The sequence below is a fragment of the Lissotriton vulgaris genome, chromosome 7 (genome assembly GCF_964263255.1).
Source record: "Lissotriton vulgaris chromosome 7, aLisVul1.2, whole genome shotgun sequence".
NCBI lineage: Eukaryota > Metazoa > Chordata > Amphibia > Caudata > Salamandridae > Lissotriton > Lissotriton vulgaris.
In genome coordinates this window covers 201,381,989-201,400,609 of record NC_141695.1, presented here as the reverse complement: position 1 = coordinate 201,400,609, position 18,621 = coordinate 201,381,989, and the positions used below count along the sequence as shown (strand labels likewise).

At 44.3% G+C, this 18,621-nt stretch overlaps 1 protein-coding gene across 1 annotated transcript in view; it reads left to right on the top strand.

Moving 5' to 3' along the window:
- The window catches only part of LOC147701192 (uncharacterized), a 339,006-nt gene that overhangs the window by 65,249 nt on the left and 255,136 nt on the right, over positions 1–18,621 (top strand). The window contains exons 6-9 of the mRNA XM_086929317.1: positions 2,569–2,889; positions 3,156–3,470; positions 14,303–14,614; positions 16,869–17,186. Coding sequence (XP_086785443.1) covers positions 2,569–2,889; positions 3,156–3,470; positions 14,303–14,614; positions 16,869–17,186 — 1,266 coding nt within the window. The remainder of the gene's footprint in view (positions 1–2,568; positions 2,890–3,155; positions 3,471–14,302; positions 14,615–16,868; positions 17,187–18,621) is intronic.

The window sequence follows — 18,621 nt, the reverse complement described above, 5'->3', positions numbered from 1 at the left end:
TTGTGTTGGCGTACGATGGCTGCGAGTGGGCTCATGTACACGTTGAAGAGGGTGGGGCTGAGTGATGCTCCTCGTGGTACGCCACAGATGACTTCGGTGGCCTCTGACCTGAACGGGGGGAGGCGGACTCTCTAGGTCCTTCCGGCAAGGAACGAAATGATCCACTTCAGTGCCTTCTCTTGGATTCCGACGTTGCTGAGGCGTTGTACCAGGGTGCGGTGGCAGACAGTATCGAACGCTGCGGAGAGGTCCAGGAGGATGAGGGCCGCTGTTTCCCCGTTGTCGAGCAGGGTTCGGATGTCGTCGGTGGCTGCGATGAGGGCGGTCTCGGTTCTGTGATTGGCTCGGAAGCCGGACTGTGAGTGGTCGAGGGATCCGTTCGTCTCGAGGAAGGCGGCCAGCTGTCTGTTGACGGTCTTCTCGATGACTTTGGCAGGAAATGGAAGGAGCGACATGGGGCGGTAGTTCTTGAGGTCGGTGAGGTCTGCTGATGGTTTCTTCAGGAGGGCGCTGAGTTCGGCGTGTTTCCAGCTCTCCGGGAAGGTGGCGGTGTTGAAGGAGCAGTTTATGATGTCCCGGAGTTGAGACGCGATGACGGAGGCGGCCTTGTTGAAGACGTGGCGGGGGCATGGGTCGGTTGGTGATCTGGAGTGGATGGTGTTGATCGTGCGGATGGTGTCTTCAGTGCTGGCCGGGGTCCAGTCGTGGAGGGTGGTGGTGGGGGGCGTCGGTTCTGTGGTGGGGTGCGGGGTCTGTTCGCCAAAGCTGTTGTGTATGTATGCGATCTTGCTGTGAAAGAACGTGGCGAGTGAGTCGCAGAGGTCTTGTGAGGGAGTGATGTCGTTGTTTCCGGCGCTGGGGTTGGAAAGCTCTTTGACGATGCTGAAGAGCTCCTTGCCGTTGTGTGCATTGTTGTCTAGTCGTTCCTTGAATGCAGTCTTCTTGGTGGTGTGGATCAGCTGGTGGTGTTTACGGGTGGCGTGCTTGAGGGCGGTCATGTTGTCTGTGGTCGGGTTCTTTTGCAAGGCATTCTCGAGGGTGCGGCAGTTCTTCTTGGAGTTCTTGAGGTCCTCGTTGAACCACGGGGCTTTCTTGCTTCCGGGCCTGCTGGGATGGGTTTTCAGGGGTGCGAGGTCATCGGCGCAGTTGGTGATCCACTGTGCGAGGTTGAGGGCTGCTTGGTTGGGGTCCGTTGATCTGGCGGGAGGGTTCTGATTCAGCGATGTGGAGAGCTAGTCGGTGATGATCTTGTTCCAGTTCCTGCAGGGAGCCTGTTGCGGGATGTGGTGAGTAGTGGTCTTTCTGAAGCTGAAGTGGACGCAGCTGTGGTCTGTCCAGTGGAGTCCGGTGGAATGGCTGAAGGAGATGTGCTTGCTGGAGGAGAAGATTGGGTCAAGCGTGTGTCCGGCGTAGTTAGTGGGGGTGTTTACCAGTTGCTTGAGTCCGAGGTTGGCGAGGTTGTCCAGAAGGGTGGTGGTGTTGTTGTCGTTGTTGTTCTCCAGGTGGAAGTTGAGGTCCCCTAGGAGGATGTAGTCAGCGGAGGGGAGGGCGTGTGGGCTGATGAGGTCTGAGATGTCTTCGCTGAATTCTGTGTGGGGTCCTGGGGGTCTGTAGATGAGGGTTCCTCTGAATGTTGTCTTGGGGTCGGTGTGTATCTGGAAGTGGAGATGTTCGGCGGCTGTGTGGGTGTCTTCGAAGTTGGTCGTGATGCGGATGGTGTTCTTGTGGACGATGGCGATGCCTCCTCCAGTCTGGTTGACGCGTTCTCTCCGGGCGATCTTGTATCTGTCCGGGATGGCTATGGTGATGTCGGGTGCTGAGGAGGCGTTCATCCAGGTGTCCGTGAGGAAGGCGACGTCCGGAGATGTGGTGTCAACTCAAAGCTTCCTAAATGATTTCCCTCCCAATTTCTCTAAGACTTGAACCTGGCTTCAGAAAATTCAGAAAACGGCTAAAAACTCACCTAATAGTTTACACTGATGTTGCTCTCAAAGGCAATAGCTTGAGATTCTCAAGATCAATCTTTTTGGCGGTGCTACCTGGAGTACTTAAAAATACAAAAGAATAAAGATACCAATGTCTTAGCCAAATGTAATAAGTAGAACTATATTTTTTTCTCCTTGTTATTACCTCTTTCTATTTGTGCCAGATTCTGCTGCATACACAGAAAATGGAAAATGCCTTAAGGGACTGTTTTTGTGCAGGAAGGTGTCCCTTGCTGCACAACAGCAATTCTGGTTGCAACGCAGACACCCTTGCACCATGGTGCAAAGAAGTCTGCGTTGGCGCTAGGTGCACCAGCTCTAGAAGATAGCAGAAGTGCACCACATTGTAGTAGATGTTGCGCATTTCCTCTCTTTTCCTTTGCTGAGCTGCGTGAAAGATCAGTAAATCTGGCTCTTTGTTTTTGTAACAGTTTTGCTCAAAATCCATAGTAATATACAAAGAAGTGTATAAAGGAGCAGAGATCCAAAACGTGTCAGTAAATTAAAACAACCAGCCAACATATGTATCCTAGCATCATAACGTTTGAAGAAATAATGATTTACCCTCTTATTGTCACTGCAGCAAAAGCTATCACTCTTTCATATCCCACCATGCTGGAAGTCGTACATGGAGCGGTACTCTCTCTTCAAATCGCATTCTCCCCAACTCTGCTGCCTGTTACCATCTCCTGGAAGAAGAATTCTGACTTACTGGTGACCTGGGTGGTAAATTCAACCCAGCTGCAGATAAACACAGCCTACCTGGATAGGCTGCAGATCTTCTACCCAGGATCCATCAATATTTCCAGGTCAACGAGCTCGGACTCAGGCAACTACACAGTGATGGTGTCAGAAGGAGCTGATGTACTTCCTGCTCTGGCAGTCATACCAGTGACTGTCTATGGTAAGTTTGCTTTCGTGATTTCAGTAGAACAGGAAATTGCATTCCAGTATTTTTAAGGAGCTTCATGCAACTTAAGGAAGCATGTCATTTTTGCCTTACATTTTTTTAATGTAATTTATGGTTTGGTGCTTAGGCCCTCATCAGGCGCATTCTTGCCACTTTATTCCGATGGGTCCAGTAGTTACACGTCCTAAAGACTTTTCACTCTTGAAGGCTTGTGTCTCTCTGCATGTCTCATACTATATCACTGTCTTCTCATTTTGCAGAGGAAGTCAAGATATCCGCGCCTACCGTGCTGGAGGTTTGGGAGGGTGATGCAATCTTCATACCCATCACATACCTTCCGGTTGTGCCAAATGCTACCATCACTTGGAGGAATGCTTCCAGCACCCTGGCTGTCTGGATTGCTTCTAGAAACTTGCTAACCATAGAATATTCCTATCAAGGGCGGCTGGAAGTTTATGGTGATGGCTCCGTCAACATCTCCCACGCCATGGTTTCCGATGGCGGACTCTACACTGTGAGGGTGGAAAGAGGAGGTCAAGTGTTTGCACAAAGGGACATCAATGTCTACATACGTGGTAAGTTGGCTGTTTGAAGGCCTTGGTTTGAAGAGCCTAGGTTCATTATTTCTCTGACACTGGGCATTTGACACACAGACAAACTAAGAAATTGGCCTGGGAAATCTTGTCTTAGTATGAAAGGCTGACATCAACAGTCCTATTGAGGGTCTACCCTACCCTCTTTTTCCTGTTGCTGTGTGTATTCCTACATTCACACTTCACTGTCTCAAAGCTTATTCTGTATGATGGTACACAAAAATGTGATACATAAATTACAGTTTGTTTAGAGGTTGAGAAGAGCACCAGCCCCCTGTTTTGACGACTCATGGAGAGCCCTCAAATTAGCCTGCAGACAATCAGAGAGAAAATGGAGGCAAGGCTATTCGGATACCAACAAATCTCTCTGGAAAGATAACCTCCGGGCATATAAAACTGCCATTGTGCAAAGTAAGGCAAACTACGTCTGCTCTACCATCGCCAACGCCACCAATAGTTCGAAAAGTATCTTTCAGATACTCAAAAACCTAACCCACCCAGACTGTGCCACAATGACTCAGCCTCCTACACAAGCACTCTGTGACAATCTGGCAGCATTTTTCATTAATAAAATAACACCATCATCCACAATTTGAAGACCCCCCCTCGCTGGGATGTTCCAACAGCCCGGGAGCTAGCACCAGCATCCATGACTCGACGCCCTCAGGCTCCATCCCTACGGCTGGGTTACGGGAATTCCCCCCTATTTCTGAATCCGAGTTTGAAAGACTGGCGCTCAGAATTACCTCGGGTTCCCCTCTTGACCCCCTTCCTCCAAAAATTTGGAAAAGCTTTGGAAAAGAACTCTTCGGCACTTTGCGCCGAATATGCAACCAATCTCTGCACTGCGGATATGTTCCAACCCCTTGGAAACAGGCGCTCGTTACCCTGCTCCTGAAAAAGCCCTCCTTGAGCCCTGACTGTCTATCAAACTACCAACCCATCTCCCTCCTGCCATTTCCAGCGAAAGTCGCCGAACGATGGGTCAGCTCCTGTCTCTCCACTCACCTGGAGCAGAACAACTTCTTGGATGACCTCCAATTCGGTTTCCGTCCAGCCCACGGTACCGAAACAGCTGTCTTGACAGCCATGGAGGATCTTCGCATGCGTGCAGACAGGGGCCAGCCAGTAGCATTGATACTGCTGGACTTGTCTGCCGCATTCGATACGGTCAACCACAGGACGCTGTTGGAGAGACTCGGTGAGGCAGGTGTGGATGGCACGGCTCTGCTATGGTTTCATTCCTATCTGCGGGACAGGAGAGAGGCTGTCTCCCTTCCCCCATTCCAATCCGCATTTGCACCTGTGCCCCAGGGAGTTCCCCAGGGCTCCTCCATCAGTCCCATCCTTTTTAACGTGTATCTTAAACCTTTGATCACGTTAATTAAGTCGTTCAGGATAAAAACGATCAACTATGCTGACGACACCCAGCTCATTCTCTCCTGGGAGGGAGAAGACTCCATCCCCTTAACTTCCTTCCACGACTGCCTAAGAGAGACGGCTGGGTGGTTGCACAGGAGCTCCCTACAATTTAACTCCTCTAAAACAGAGGTTCTGTTTTGCGCTGGAAACAACATACCTCGCCAGTTCCCGAGCGATTTTTGGCCTCCAGAAACAAGGGACAAACCACAGCCAGTTACCTCGGTCCGCAACCTGGGAGCCATGCTCAATAACAAGCTGAGTATGGAAACCCAGGTCGCTAAACAGTGGGGACCTGCTCAGCTCTTCTACGTTCCCTGCGTAAAATTATGCCACTCCTCCCTGCACAAGCTCGGGCGTTGATAGTCAGGTGCACTATTCTCAGTCGCCTCGACTATTGTAACGCATTGCTACTTGAGTCTCCAGTTACGCTGCTAGACCGGCTTCAAAGAATTCAGTCAGCCGCTGCCAAGCTAGCTCTCGGCTGGACGAGGAGATCTTCGGCCACAGCGGCCCTAGCCGAGCTACATTGGCTACCTTTGAAGCAGCGTGTGGCTTTCAAGTCTCTCTGCATTGTCTTTAAGGCTCTGCATGGACTCGGGCCCAGACCTCTGCAAGCTCTGTTCTTGTGGTACACTCCTACCAGAGCCCTGCGATCGTCCTCAGCCTGTCTGGTAAAAGTGCCCAGATACAACAAAGCTAGAACCGGGGGCAGATCATTCAGGGTCGCAGCGGCTAAATTATGGAACAGTCTGCCCATCGACATACGCCAAATCTCACAACTCCTTCCCTTTCGGAAACGGATCAAGACCTGGTTATTCCCCTAAATCTTCCCGCTTGTTATTTGTTATGGTTTCTCCTCAGTAGAGTATTCTCCAGCACCAGGAAACCTGCAAGGTATCAGCTGCGCTATACAAATACTTAAAATAATAAAATAATAATAAATAATAAAAAGAAGTGAGGGGATAGTGGACAAGCACAAGCGCTACTCAAGTGTTTCGCAGATAAGAACCAGACCAAATGTTGGTTGCGCCCTGTTGCGGGGATTCTGCACGTACACAGAACTATGCGCAGGAAAACAGGACCTCGGTGCATAAGGGTTGTACCTTCCTACCACCTTTGTGCCCAAAATCCCAAAACCGACTAGCTATAGTTTTTCATTGGTTCTCCTACATAATCACAAAGATACAAATGATTAGACAACCCAGACCACAACACTCCCGGCTCTCTAAGGAATCACGGTAGCAAGACATACCCTTTCGCTCACTCACTTGTACTTGTCCACAATAAGGATGGTCAGAGTCACTGTATAGTTAAAACATGTATTTCATAAACCTAACACAGTTAGCATTGTTACAATACAATAGCCCCCCCTTGGTACGTTGAAGTTTATTATATAAATGAAAAGCTCAGGGCTTTGTAAGCAAACCCCATACCTTAGAGCCTAGATGAAAGCTTTACTTCATAGGAACAGATTAGCTCTTCTCCAAGGAAAGGTTTCCCTCCAAGTGTGTGTGAACAACACGCAACCCTGTAATATCAAAGCATGAGCTCTCCAACAGAGCAGCTATGTGTAGCATGTTTTTGTCTAGATAATAGGGACTGACCAGAACGGAATAACAATGGGTATGTTTTTCGACCTTACACATCGTTTGTAGACTAAACTCCAGGGACAGCAGAGAACGCAGAAAGCAGACAGTTCAAATGTGAAAGGCACAAACAGAGTCTTGCAAAATAAAGTCATGTAGTTACGTGCGAAAAAGCAGCATCATGGCAGCAAAGCTCATGCTAACTTAGCAATGTTGGGAATGACCCTAATGGCCATAAAACAAAAGAAAGACCCCTGAACCGAGAAATGACCGGTTCTGGCAGTTCGAGTTGTCGTCCCTAGCAAAATGAGGTCCAGATTGTAACAGTTAATTTTGTTAACCCTGGACCTGGTTTTGCCAGTGGGACGCACACAAACTACACCAACTGCGGTATCACCTGTTTCTAGAGTTCTCAGACCTAACCAATTTGGGCGGTTTTTGAAGTCCAATTTCACTCAGGAGGTAATCTTTTTTTAAATGGGTTGTTTTGCCAATTCTAGTAAGAAATCCTTCCATGTATGAAAAGAGGGAAACATTCACAGGAAAACAGTCCTGCTAGTAGTCAGGTTTGTATGTTTCAGTGGCATGACCCACCAGTAACATCTGAGTGGAGATATGGACAGAGTTCTAATCAAAATTCATCCACACTGGCTCTTTGGATAAGATGGTGCACTATTGTAAATGCCACTTTACATTTTATTGAGAATTTTACCCATGGGATATTAAAAAAAATTATTAGCAAATGGTAAATTTAAAGCATAAATATTAGCAAATGGTACATTTAAGGCATACAGCTGCACTTACATTGGAAACACTTCACATGTGTGCATGGGATTGTGGTCCTCAAACAACTGACATCCTTGGAGATGTATGTAGCAAGTGCCAACTTTGCCAATCCAGTATTTTTGGTGAAAACTGAATGTGATTTTAATCAATAGTTAAATATCATCCAATGATGCTATTACTATCTATCCTGCAGCCAATTCACAAGCTATTTTAGAGATACCATAAATTTATGAAACAAAAATATTGGCACAACCTTACTCCTGTCTTGCTTCAACCTTAAGTAACTCTTTATCAATACAAGTTGGCTAAGTGGACTGAAGCATTCACTTCAGAAATCTGTGCTCAACTCCCCTTGTCACAGGCATGGTCCCTGATAGACCAGGGAGCATGGACGTGCAGTAAAGAGCTCTGCACTTTCCACCAACCCAACACCATCCTGTCTGTTGTCAGACACCATTTTGGATTGTGCACCCTACTTAATAGCATCCAAAGCAGGGCGTAAATAGATTTCGGTGCATAAGACCCAGGCCTTCTGCTTACAGAAGCAGTGGGTTCGCGCAGGTCCCCTGACACCCTTCGATAACCTGCGCATCAACTCCAGCTGCACAGGGGAACTTTGGGAAGTGCATCTAAGGGGAGCATACTACACCCCTCCCACCTTTATTTCCCTGGGGGGAGTCAAGAAGCAGAGGTAACATGCGGCCGAGTGGTAAAGCTGGCATTGGGCACTCCCTCCCCACCACTGTACTGCAGAGGGGTTTCACTGGGAATCGCCCTGCAGCTCCCCCACATGAAATACCAGTGAGGGGGCCCCATAATGGCAACAGTAGGTCTCATGTGGGAGTGGGTGCTGAAGCAACCCTATCCCCTCAACAAACACAAGAGTGACTATCTCTGGCCTTGTGCTGGTACCGCAGTCCTGGACTGAGTAAGGGGGGGTGAACGTTGCTGTCCCATCCAGGTCGATCTTGGGGTCCTTGTGGAATGCACTAGATCCTTCTCTCATGCATATGCTGATAGGGAGTGGTTGAAGGTGACATTGGCACTTCTCCTGCTGATGGCCCCTCCGCATTCCACAATATTACAGAGCAACTAACTGGATATATCTGCTTGGCCCCACAACTCGAGGGCCACACTGCTTGGATTAGTGCCCCACTTCTCTACGGCTCCCCGGGGAAGTCCACCAGGTGATGCCCCCTGTCAGTACTGCCTTGTACCCAACATCTCAATAAATTAAATGTGACAGGTTATTCAGAAAGCCCCACCTGGTAAAGCTACTTTAGGATTTGGCATTTCCAATCCTAATATCCAGGAGGCAAAAACCCAGTGGACAGGAATAAATGCATCCAACAGGGAAAGACAGGCGTTGTAGCACGCTGGGGGGGCATTCGGCCACCCCAGCGGGGACCCGATGATGAAGCATGTCACCAACTAGTGGTGAGTGAGGGTCCTTCTAAACAAGAGTTTACTTGTCTTTCCCTGTTGGATGCATTTATTTCTGTCCACTGGGGGAAGCAGAGACAGCTATTAATAATATGGCGACTGGAAAGGCTGAGGGGCCAGAGTAGCTTCCTGGTGAGGGTTATAGGGCCTTTTTTTCAGGATATTAAGACCGATATGATGGCAACCTTTCGTGGAGCACAAATTGAGCAAGCACCACAGTCCTGGGATGAAGCCAGTATTGTGGTATTTAGGAAGAAGGAAAAACCGCCAGATCTCCCGGGTTCTAACCAACCGATTTCACTTGTCAACTTTGACGGGAAGATCTATGCTAAAATTCTGGCAAATTGGTTGGCACAGTGCCACTCCAAAAGAGGTAACTACCAAGGGCACATTTTCCGAAGTAAGTTCGCCAGATGCTAACTGGCTGGAAGAAGCGCAGGTGGGGCAATCCCTGAAGAAACAGAACTGACGAAGCCCCAGGCCCTAATGGACTTCCCAATACAGTATTCAATTTTGACCAGACCTTCTGGCCATCATATTTCACCCCCTATTGAATTTGACATTCACCTCCAATATAATTCCACCATCATGGAGAAGTAGCATTCTTCACCCCATTTTTAAATCAGGCTCACAGTCAAATCCGGCAAATTATAGATTAATTGCCTTGATTGTCATTGAAGCAAAACTCTGCATCACTAATCGTCTGACAGATCTGGAAGCATGGACATCGGCTGAAAAAATCATCCTGGGTTTCGGGTACGTATGAGTACAATCACTAACATACTGACTCTCATCCTGATGATTAAAAAAGTTACCCATAAGGCCTCACATCTATACACCTGTTTCGTCATCCTAAAGTTCGCTTTCAACACAGTCCCGAGAGGGCGGTAATGGGCAAAATTGGCCAAATGGTGAGCACCCCCAAACCTGCTCAAAGTCAACATTAATCTATACTCAAATATCTGGGTACAAATCAAAATAGGTAAGGGTGATAGGATGACCAGTTAGTTTCCCACATCCATTGGCCTTAAACAGAGAATGCTTTCTAGCCTTGTGCATTTTTTATATTTATACAGCAGACCTGGACACCCTGCTATCTGAAGTCTAGAGTGACCCTCCAAAACTCGCACTAAGACCAGTGCGCAGCTTACAATATGCAGATGACATTGTTTTATGCAACCCGACTACCATTGGCTTACAGTGCCAGATCACCACTCTACATAATATAATCGAATCTTTAGGCCTGAAGCTAAACTACACTAAAACCAAAGTCATCTGCTTCTCGCCCAAAAACAGACAGCAGGACCAGCTGAACACTTACAAATACCTTGGGGTGGTACTGGACTCCAGACTAAACTCAAAACTTATCTTGACCAACAAAGGGCCTTGGCAAACAAACTACTTTTTGCACTAAATCTAATAATCAAAAAAATGGGTAGAGTTCATCTCACTCATACTTATTGCGAATTATCAGAGCCACATTTTTACTGTCTTTGACTTATCGTTGGGAACTACTGAAGAGCAAAGACGCAACGATCCCTAATACTCTACAGTCTGCCCTGTTCAAAAGGAATTACAGCATACCATGACACACCTGCCACGCTCAGGTGCACTTTGACTTTGGACGTAAGCATCAGTACCCGGTGAGAATGGCTTCTCTAATTAAATTGTGCTGAAAGTTGAGAGCCGCCCCTCAAGAGTCCTTGGCCTCTTTGTGTTGGTCCGAAATGGAAAGCGAGCATAAGATCAAACACAGCTGGCCAACAGTGCTCCACCAAGCATTGTCATCTCTCAATTTACACGAGTCCTGGGAGCTAAACATAAGCCATGCAGCATTTAAAAATCTCGCAAACAGAGTCGCCAAATTGAAATCATGGTCGATGTATAAAGGTGAACAATGCAAAAACCACAGTTGATGGACAGAATGCAGAACAATGTCATACATTCACCCCAGTACAGAGATTTGGGCCTAAATCCATTGTTTTTTTGAACTCCACACCACCCAGTTCAGACATGGCCATATGCAAATCAGTCTGACCCTGTGCCTCATGGGAACAGTCCAGCCCGAACTGCAAAGCCATGCCTTCCCTGGACCAGAAACAAGCTTCCGAGGACCGGTTTCCGGCATTCCAACCGTCTTCAGCCTGGTTTGCTTGAATCCAGTGGTGTGGAGTGCATGGGACTCACGTCTGAGCATACCCATCCCACTCGGGGTGACAAATGCAAAAACCACAGTTGATGGACAGAATGCAGAACAATGTCATACATTAACCCCAGTACAGAGATCTGGGCCTAAATCCATCGTTTTTTTGCACTCTACACCACCCAGTTCAGACATGGCCATATGCAAATCAGTCTGACCCTGTGTCTCATGGGAACAGTCCAGCCCGAACTGCAAAGCCATGCCTTCCCTGGATCAGAAACAAGCTTCCGAGAACCGGTTTCTGGCATTCCAGCCGTCTTCAGCCCGGCTTGCTTGAATCCAGTGGTGTGGAGTGCATGGGACTCACGTCTGAGCATTCCCATCCCACTCGGGGTGACAAATGCAAAAACCACAGTTGATGGACAGAATGCAAAACAATGTCATACATTCACCCCAGTACAGAGATCTGGGCCTAAATCCATCGTTTTTTTGCACTCCACACCACCCAGTTCAGACATGGCCATATGCAAATCAGTCTGACCCTGTGCCTCATGGGAACAGTCCAGCCCGAACCGCAAAGCCCTGCCTTCCCTGGACCGGAAACAAGCTTCCGAGGACCGGTTTCTGGCATTCCAGCCGTCTTCAGCCTGGCTTGCCTGAATCCAGTGGTGTGGAGTGCATGGGACTCACGTCTGAGCATACCCATCCCACTCGGGGTGACAAATGCAATAACCACAGTTGATGGTCAGAATGCAGAACAATGTCATACATTCACCCCAGTACAGAGATCTGGGCCTAAATCCATCGTTTTTTTGCACTCCACACCACCCAGTTCAGAAATGGCCATATGCAAATCAGTCTGACCCTGTGCCTCATGGGAACAGTCCAGCCCGAACTGCAAAGCCATGCCTTCCCTGGACCGGAAACAAGCTTCCGAGGACCGGTTTCTGGCATTCCAGCCGTCTTCAGCCCGGCTTGCTTGAACCCAGTGGTGTGGAGTGCATGGGACTCACGTCTGAGCATACCCATCCCACTCGGGGTGACAAATGTAAAAACCACAGTTGATGGACAGAATGCAGAACAATGTCATACATTCACCCCAGTACAGAGATCTGGAGTTAACTCTTTAAAATTGAAATTACTCTGCCCTGCCTTTCGGGCACTCAATATAAAATCATGCTGTTTTGCATTGCTGACATTACTAAACAGCAAATCAATTCAGGTTCCCTGCTGGGCTGCCAAGTTCCTTCACAAGTGAATACTTTACTTCCACTAAATGGGCCACTCCAGAAAGAAAATAGCAGTCCCGTGGCAAGGAACCCTGAAATGAGGATCATGAAAGCTGCAAGTTGAACTGAGCGTCAATTTCCTTTTATGGCTAAATAAAACGAAACATTATTTTCAAAATTCTTAGAGCACTTGATGGACAATGGCCTCTTTTAGACTACCATATATTTGTAATGTAATGAAATCTTAATAATGAATTCAATATTTTATATATATTTTAAATGTTTTTTTACCCAGACATTGTAGGTAAATTGCAATGATTTGAATGAATCTACAAATATAATATTACTTACTTTCTTAAATATATACTCTTTGTTTGATTGTTCTATTATTTTCAATTTTCAGATAGAAAAATGGAACATTATTTGTTTTGTTTTTTTCAACAACTTTTGTCATTCAATGGTGTTATTTGTAGCTCTCATGCTCTTAAATGCCCACTTTCTCATGACGATTGTAAGCTCTTTAATTTCCTCATCGCAACCACTGTTAAATCAATTACATCAAATTGGAAAGATGCTAGTTTATTGTCTGTTCTTGCTTAGTGAGATTGGATAATATGTTTTGACATGGTGATTCTTCATTACTATCTCCATATTTTTTGGCTGTGTCTAATTATCTGTTTTATCATCTGTTCATGCTTGGTGGGACTGGATAACCTTGTTTAGACATGGGTATTCTTCATTACTCGCTCCATCTTTTCATCTGTTCCTAATTATCTTCTTTGAATATAATTAGGGCTCCCAGTTTTATGGTATTTATTTTTTTAATATTTCTGTCTGTATTTATCCATATTTATTTTTGGGCCATATTATTGGTATTTATCAGTAATTATTTTATGTTTTGAGAATAAATGGAGTCAGAAAATTGCATATTTCCACATTTATTTTAACTCTTGGACGTGCACTCTGACATTGATGCCTGTTACATTTTAGCAAATTAAGCAGCCACATATAACACACTACTACACCTTTAGGTGCATATTAGTGTTATACTACAAATGCATGTTGACATATGCCTGTATTTAATGAAATCTGATCCTGTTTTGCAAGTCCCCATTCTGTCTGCCTGTTGAGCTTTTGCCTGGAATTCATGATAGACAACATTTCTGTTTTTAAAAATAAATACAGAAAGGAAACACATTGTTTTCTGTCTGTATTTATCTGTAAAAATCAGTAACAACCGAAAATTGGGAACTTTAAATATAATTAATGAACTATTTTGAAAACAAAGGATGTTTTAATATTTCCTTCCAACAGACTGACAGTAAATGGTACATAGAGGTTTTTATGAGCAAAAACTAAACTCCTATAACTACAAGTAATTGGACTGCACAGATCCTAGCCAGTGGTGGCTGATTATCTTTTAAAGTTGTGCGGCCGTGAGGTGTTTTTACATCATAAATTGACCTTGGTTGAATTGAATGGATATAGCGATAAATTCTTCCTTTTAGTATGATACAGGCAGAAACTCGATGGGCTTGTGACTCGAGTTTATGACTGTATTACAGTGAAAGGAATACATTTATCAGTCAATTTGCAGAAAGGAAGAATTTATCAGTTTATCAGTCAATTTGCAGAAAGTATTAGATGCTTAAACCAAGCATTCCATATACCAAGGTCAATTCTGAGGGTTTATTCACTCCACGGTAAGGCTTTACCATAAGCATATATGATTAATGTTTCACACTTGTTGTCAATATGAAATTCCTATAAGTGATCATCATAGCTAATATATCTTACCCTAAGAACTCTTAGGTGAGCTGCAGTGGTTTGCATTGGTTTGCAAAACATGAAAATCAAATCACATACAAAATAAAATAAAGTAAGTATTTACCAAAGATCTTTTTTTCTCCCCCATATCTCTTTGTCTGATCCTTTTCCGAAATTATGTTGTGTTGTAGTTCTACTATGTATTTATTTTGTATCTTTAGCACCCCAGGGTTCACACCTGTACTCTTTGCTTTAAGCTTAGTATGCTCCAATGTCCAATTTGCCATATCTCATGTTTTATCGTATTCTTCCACATTCTTCTTTCCACCCATCTCAAAACAAGTCTTCCATTCTGCTCACTTCTTGAAAATGAATATTTTTGTAGTTATCTCTTTTTCAATAGTCACTAAATTAGCCATTCTATACCTTTTGTTACAGAAATTAACATATCGGCTCCACTTGCAATAGATGTCCTAATTACAGATGATATCTTGATAATGATTACGTACACACTCACAACCCTGACTCCCACTGTTTCGTGGACCATGAATGGCAGTACCCTGGTGTCCTGGGTTGTAAACTCCACAGCTCCAAAGATCAAGGAAAACTACAAAGAGCGTCTACAGATCTTCTACCCTGGCTCCATCACCATTTCAAAAGCTGTCTTCAACGACACTGGCAGCTACACTGTGCTAGTAAAATGGGCAGACAACATCCTGGCACAAGCTAACATTTCAGTAAATGTCTACGGTAAGTTGTTATGCGAGGATGTAGAGTAAAACGGTGGTCCTCGAAAAAGATCACTTTGGAAGTTGTCATGGCACTTTTAAAACTCTGAAATACATCTGAAAGAAGCAACCAAAATTGAGATTGTGCTATATTTAGTTGCCCAGAGGAGAGTAAACAGGCGTCAGGGGAACCAGTCTAAGATGGAGTTATTTTGAAGAATAAATTAGGTGACGTTTCTGGATTTTTTTTATTTGAAGTATAGTAGAAGAGTGGAGAGTAAAGTCATATGTAAACAAAATGGCTCCAAATTCTTAAGATTGGATTCTAGCATCTGACTCTATCTAGAATTTACCATGGCCGTTATTTGGAATCTGTCTGTTGTGAGGTTGGGCAACGAAAAGCATAGACTGTACCCAAGGTAATGATGGGACAAGTAGTGTTGGATTTTGAAGGAAGAAATAGAGGAGAGGTTGATGCTCATTCAAAATCCCTGCATGGAATACTCATTGTGTGCAAGCAGATCTTAGTTTGAGCCAGTGTTTGCCAGTGGGTTTCACTGACTCATTTTTGGGGACCAGCAGTTATTTTCAAATTTCCCTCTTCAGACATTTCCTGAGAGCAAGAGAGTGAAAAATGCACGCAAACGGATTAGAAGGAGGAGGAGAAAAACAAAAAACACCACCAAGGGAGAAAGAAGGAACCTGCAAGAGTGAGATAAAGGGGTAGGAAGCGACTAGTAGTGGATTAAAGAGGCCTGCAGTGGATTCCAGACTAGCAGCCTTGGTATCAGGTCAACTAACATTTAATAACGCCAGCCATGGGCTTCAGGGCACTGGCACTCATTATTTTACAGATTAAGCATTGTGTGCAAGATTTTTGCATGATCAAGGAACTAAACATGCAATTCTCACATATTTGACAACATGTCTCTTTAATAGTTTTGAGCATAGGTGACATGAGGGTCTCATCATCCTGTTCTCATTGCAAATCCAACCCATACTGGTTCTGACAATAGGGGCTTAATGCTAAGAACAATATACATAACATGTATCAGTAGGAACATTTCTTGCAACAAAATGTATCACTCAATTTCTTGTCTCTCTTTCATATCGCACACAGGGATGACATTTTCCCACAAACACTGGTACATTGGCACGGTGACAGGGGAGTACAGTTCATTGTGGCCTTGATCCATGTGTCTTCACTTGAGGAACTTGGCAGTTCATGCAGCTGGCACAATCTTCTGCGCATGAGTCTCTCAATCAGCACACTGCTGACAATTCTCAGCCATGCTGGATTCTTAGGCATCCATTTTATGTTGGTCCCAAAAACAAAACAAACACAAAAGAATATTAATGTATTAAATGAAGCCCATTATGTTTACCTATTAGTTTAAAGCAGCTTTTCTGTCTTTGTGCACAACATGCAAAAATGTGCAATGTAAAACATAGCATAAACATGCTCTTGTGCAAATTTTTCAAAGCGCAAACAATTAATACATACACATAGCAATATACTCCAATGTTTTAAATAGGCTCCCTTGCAAAATGCGTTTGCCCCACATGTAGTGTTGGTGCATGATTGATTAATTAATACATATTTTAAGAAAGATGTATTATGAACTGAATTTGCAGTGTCTAAATATGCAAAAGCATTTTGACCAGGCCTCATATTATGTCTTTCACGTGGCGTGCATCAAAAGTGCCACTTTTAAAAAGCATATGACTAGGCCTCATTTCATTTTTCATGTGCCATGTGTTTTCCCTTTGTACCAAAATCTGTGAGCCATTTTAAATGCAGCCGGTCTGAAACACAAAACAGAGCAATGCTTAATCTTGATGAAATCTAGCTCTAACATTCCCAAGAATATATTGGTTTACCTACACTTGGTCAAATGGATGAAATAGGGAGGAAGATCCTTAGGAGTGCAATACAGAAGACCGAAGAATGCCCTTATCCCTTACCTGATATCTGGACCCAACAAAAATGCATTTCTGAAAGCTTCGAATGATTGAACTGTTCAGACACTTATTGTGGTAGGTCTACCAGACTACCAGGGTGAGTGGTCACAGATCTTCAGTGATACAACTTGCATCAATAGGTTCTCTTTCCCAATGATCACTTGCGCTTTCTAAAATATTATCTGGGCTGTAAAGTAATCAAGGGCCACACGCAGCATTTAACAAAGTGCCATGCAAATGAAGAAACATATCTCTTCCCTTCTCTTCTTGTAACATTGAAAGAGTTCAACTCATCTTGTCTTTTTAATTCTCAGTAACGGATGTGGACATATATGCCCCCCATGTGCTGGAAATCTGGGAAGGAGACACGCTCTTCATACACATTGAGCACACCTACACGGATTTCATGCCTACTATCGTCTGGGTAAAGAATGAAACGAGACTGGTCACCTGGAAGGAAAACTCAACGGATCCACAAATTGACAAAGCATACAGTGACCGACTGCAGATCACCTATCCGGGATCCATCAATATTTCCAAAGCAAATTTAAATGACAAAGGAAATTATACAGTGACAGTGGAAATAGATGGTAAAATCCTGGCCACAGCCACTATTGAGGTGATGGTTAATGGTAAGTAGACATGATGTCTGGATTAGAATTTCTATTTTTATACAAGCTTGTATGTAATGTGGCTAAGATGTGCTAGGTATTACTAGCAAACATGTTTCTTTTGCAGTTTTTGATAGCACAGATCTGGGCTGAGGAAATCACAGCACTTTGCAACAGAACCACATGTTACACATTTATTTTTTTAGCCACAGGGAAATTACATGATTTGCCCAGAATCACAGGATGTTGAGCAGAAGCCAGGATTTGAATAGGTCTTCTCAGTTCCCAAGTCAGAAGTCAAAGCCAAAAGGCCACTTCTCATCCCTATGACTTATATTCCTGATTTCCCAGCCCACCTTTCCCCATGTTAATGTAGGAATATCACAATCCACCTGATTTTGGTCATGAGATAAATTTCTTGTCTAAAACAATACAGCAGGACCAGTAACTTTCATCTACTGGACAAACCTTACCACAGTTAGTGGTGACTAAACATCATCATCAAATGATGTGAGTCCACTACCATTTACCTTACGTGTGTGTGTGGCTAGGTAAAATCAACGTTACAGAGCAGTGGGGAGCTTTACATACATACAAACATATTTCATAAAAATGTAAACCTATATTGTGAACAAGAACATCTGTATTGTATGTAACTTCCTAAACTAAACAATAATGATAGATACAAAGAGAATCCCCAATTGAATCAACCAAGGATGACGTCATGAATTATCTTCTTTTGTACTTTTGTTTGACTCTACAAAATAACTTTATATTAAATATTCTAACATGTATGATTTGATTGCACCCAACTGCTGGGCAAACCTTTATCCACATAATTGGCTAGGATGGTACCTGGCATCTACTGCGTGACAGTGACGCAGAGCCAATAATTCCCCTTAAAAAAACATTTGCTTTCAGCAGCCAAGTAAAATCACTATTTCAATAGGTGAAGTGGACGTTTTTATGACTGCGGAACAGCCAATCATGGAATCGGAATAAAGCGAGGCAAACAAATAAGCCAGTCTTTCCCAGGTGAAGCACATTGGCACAGCAGTATGGGTAAAGACTCTTACCTGACTATTCTTTAGCCATTGGGCCAAATTCCCACATTGAGTCTTGATGTTCTGAGTCACCAATATTATGTTAGTATGTATGTACAGCAGCAAAGCACAAAAGGTGAGTGGAATTGTGATGGTACAGCAGCATGAACCTACCCTTAACAATCACTACTTTTTCATAAAACTGAGATATGTTGTTTGTACTTCTACTTAATATTTAAACACCATGAGGGGAACAGGAAAGAAAACCAGTGGTCAGTAGAGACATCTCCCAGCTTTTCTACTGGCTAGGCCACCCTTTAAGATATTGACGCTGATATTTGGATCATTCAATGACACATGACCCATTCTAGCAAATTTGAACAAGAATCGAAATTTGCCTAGCTTACGTAACG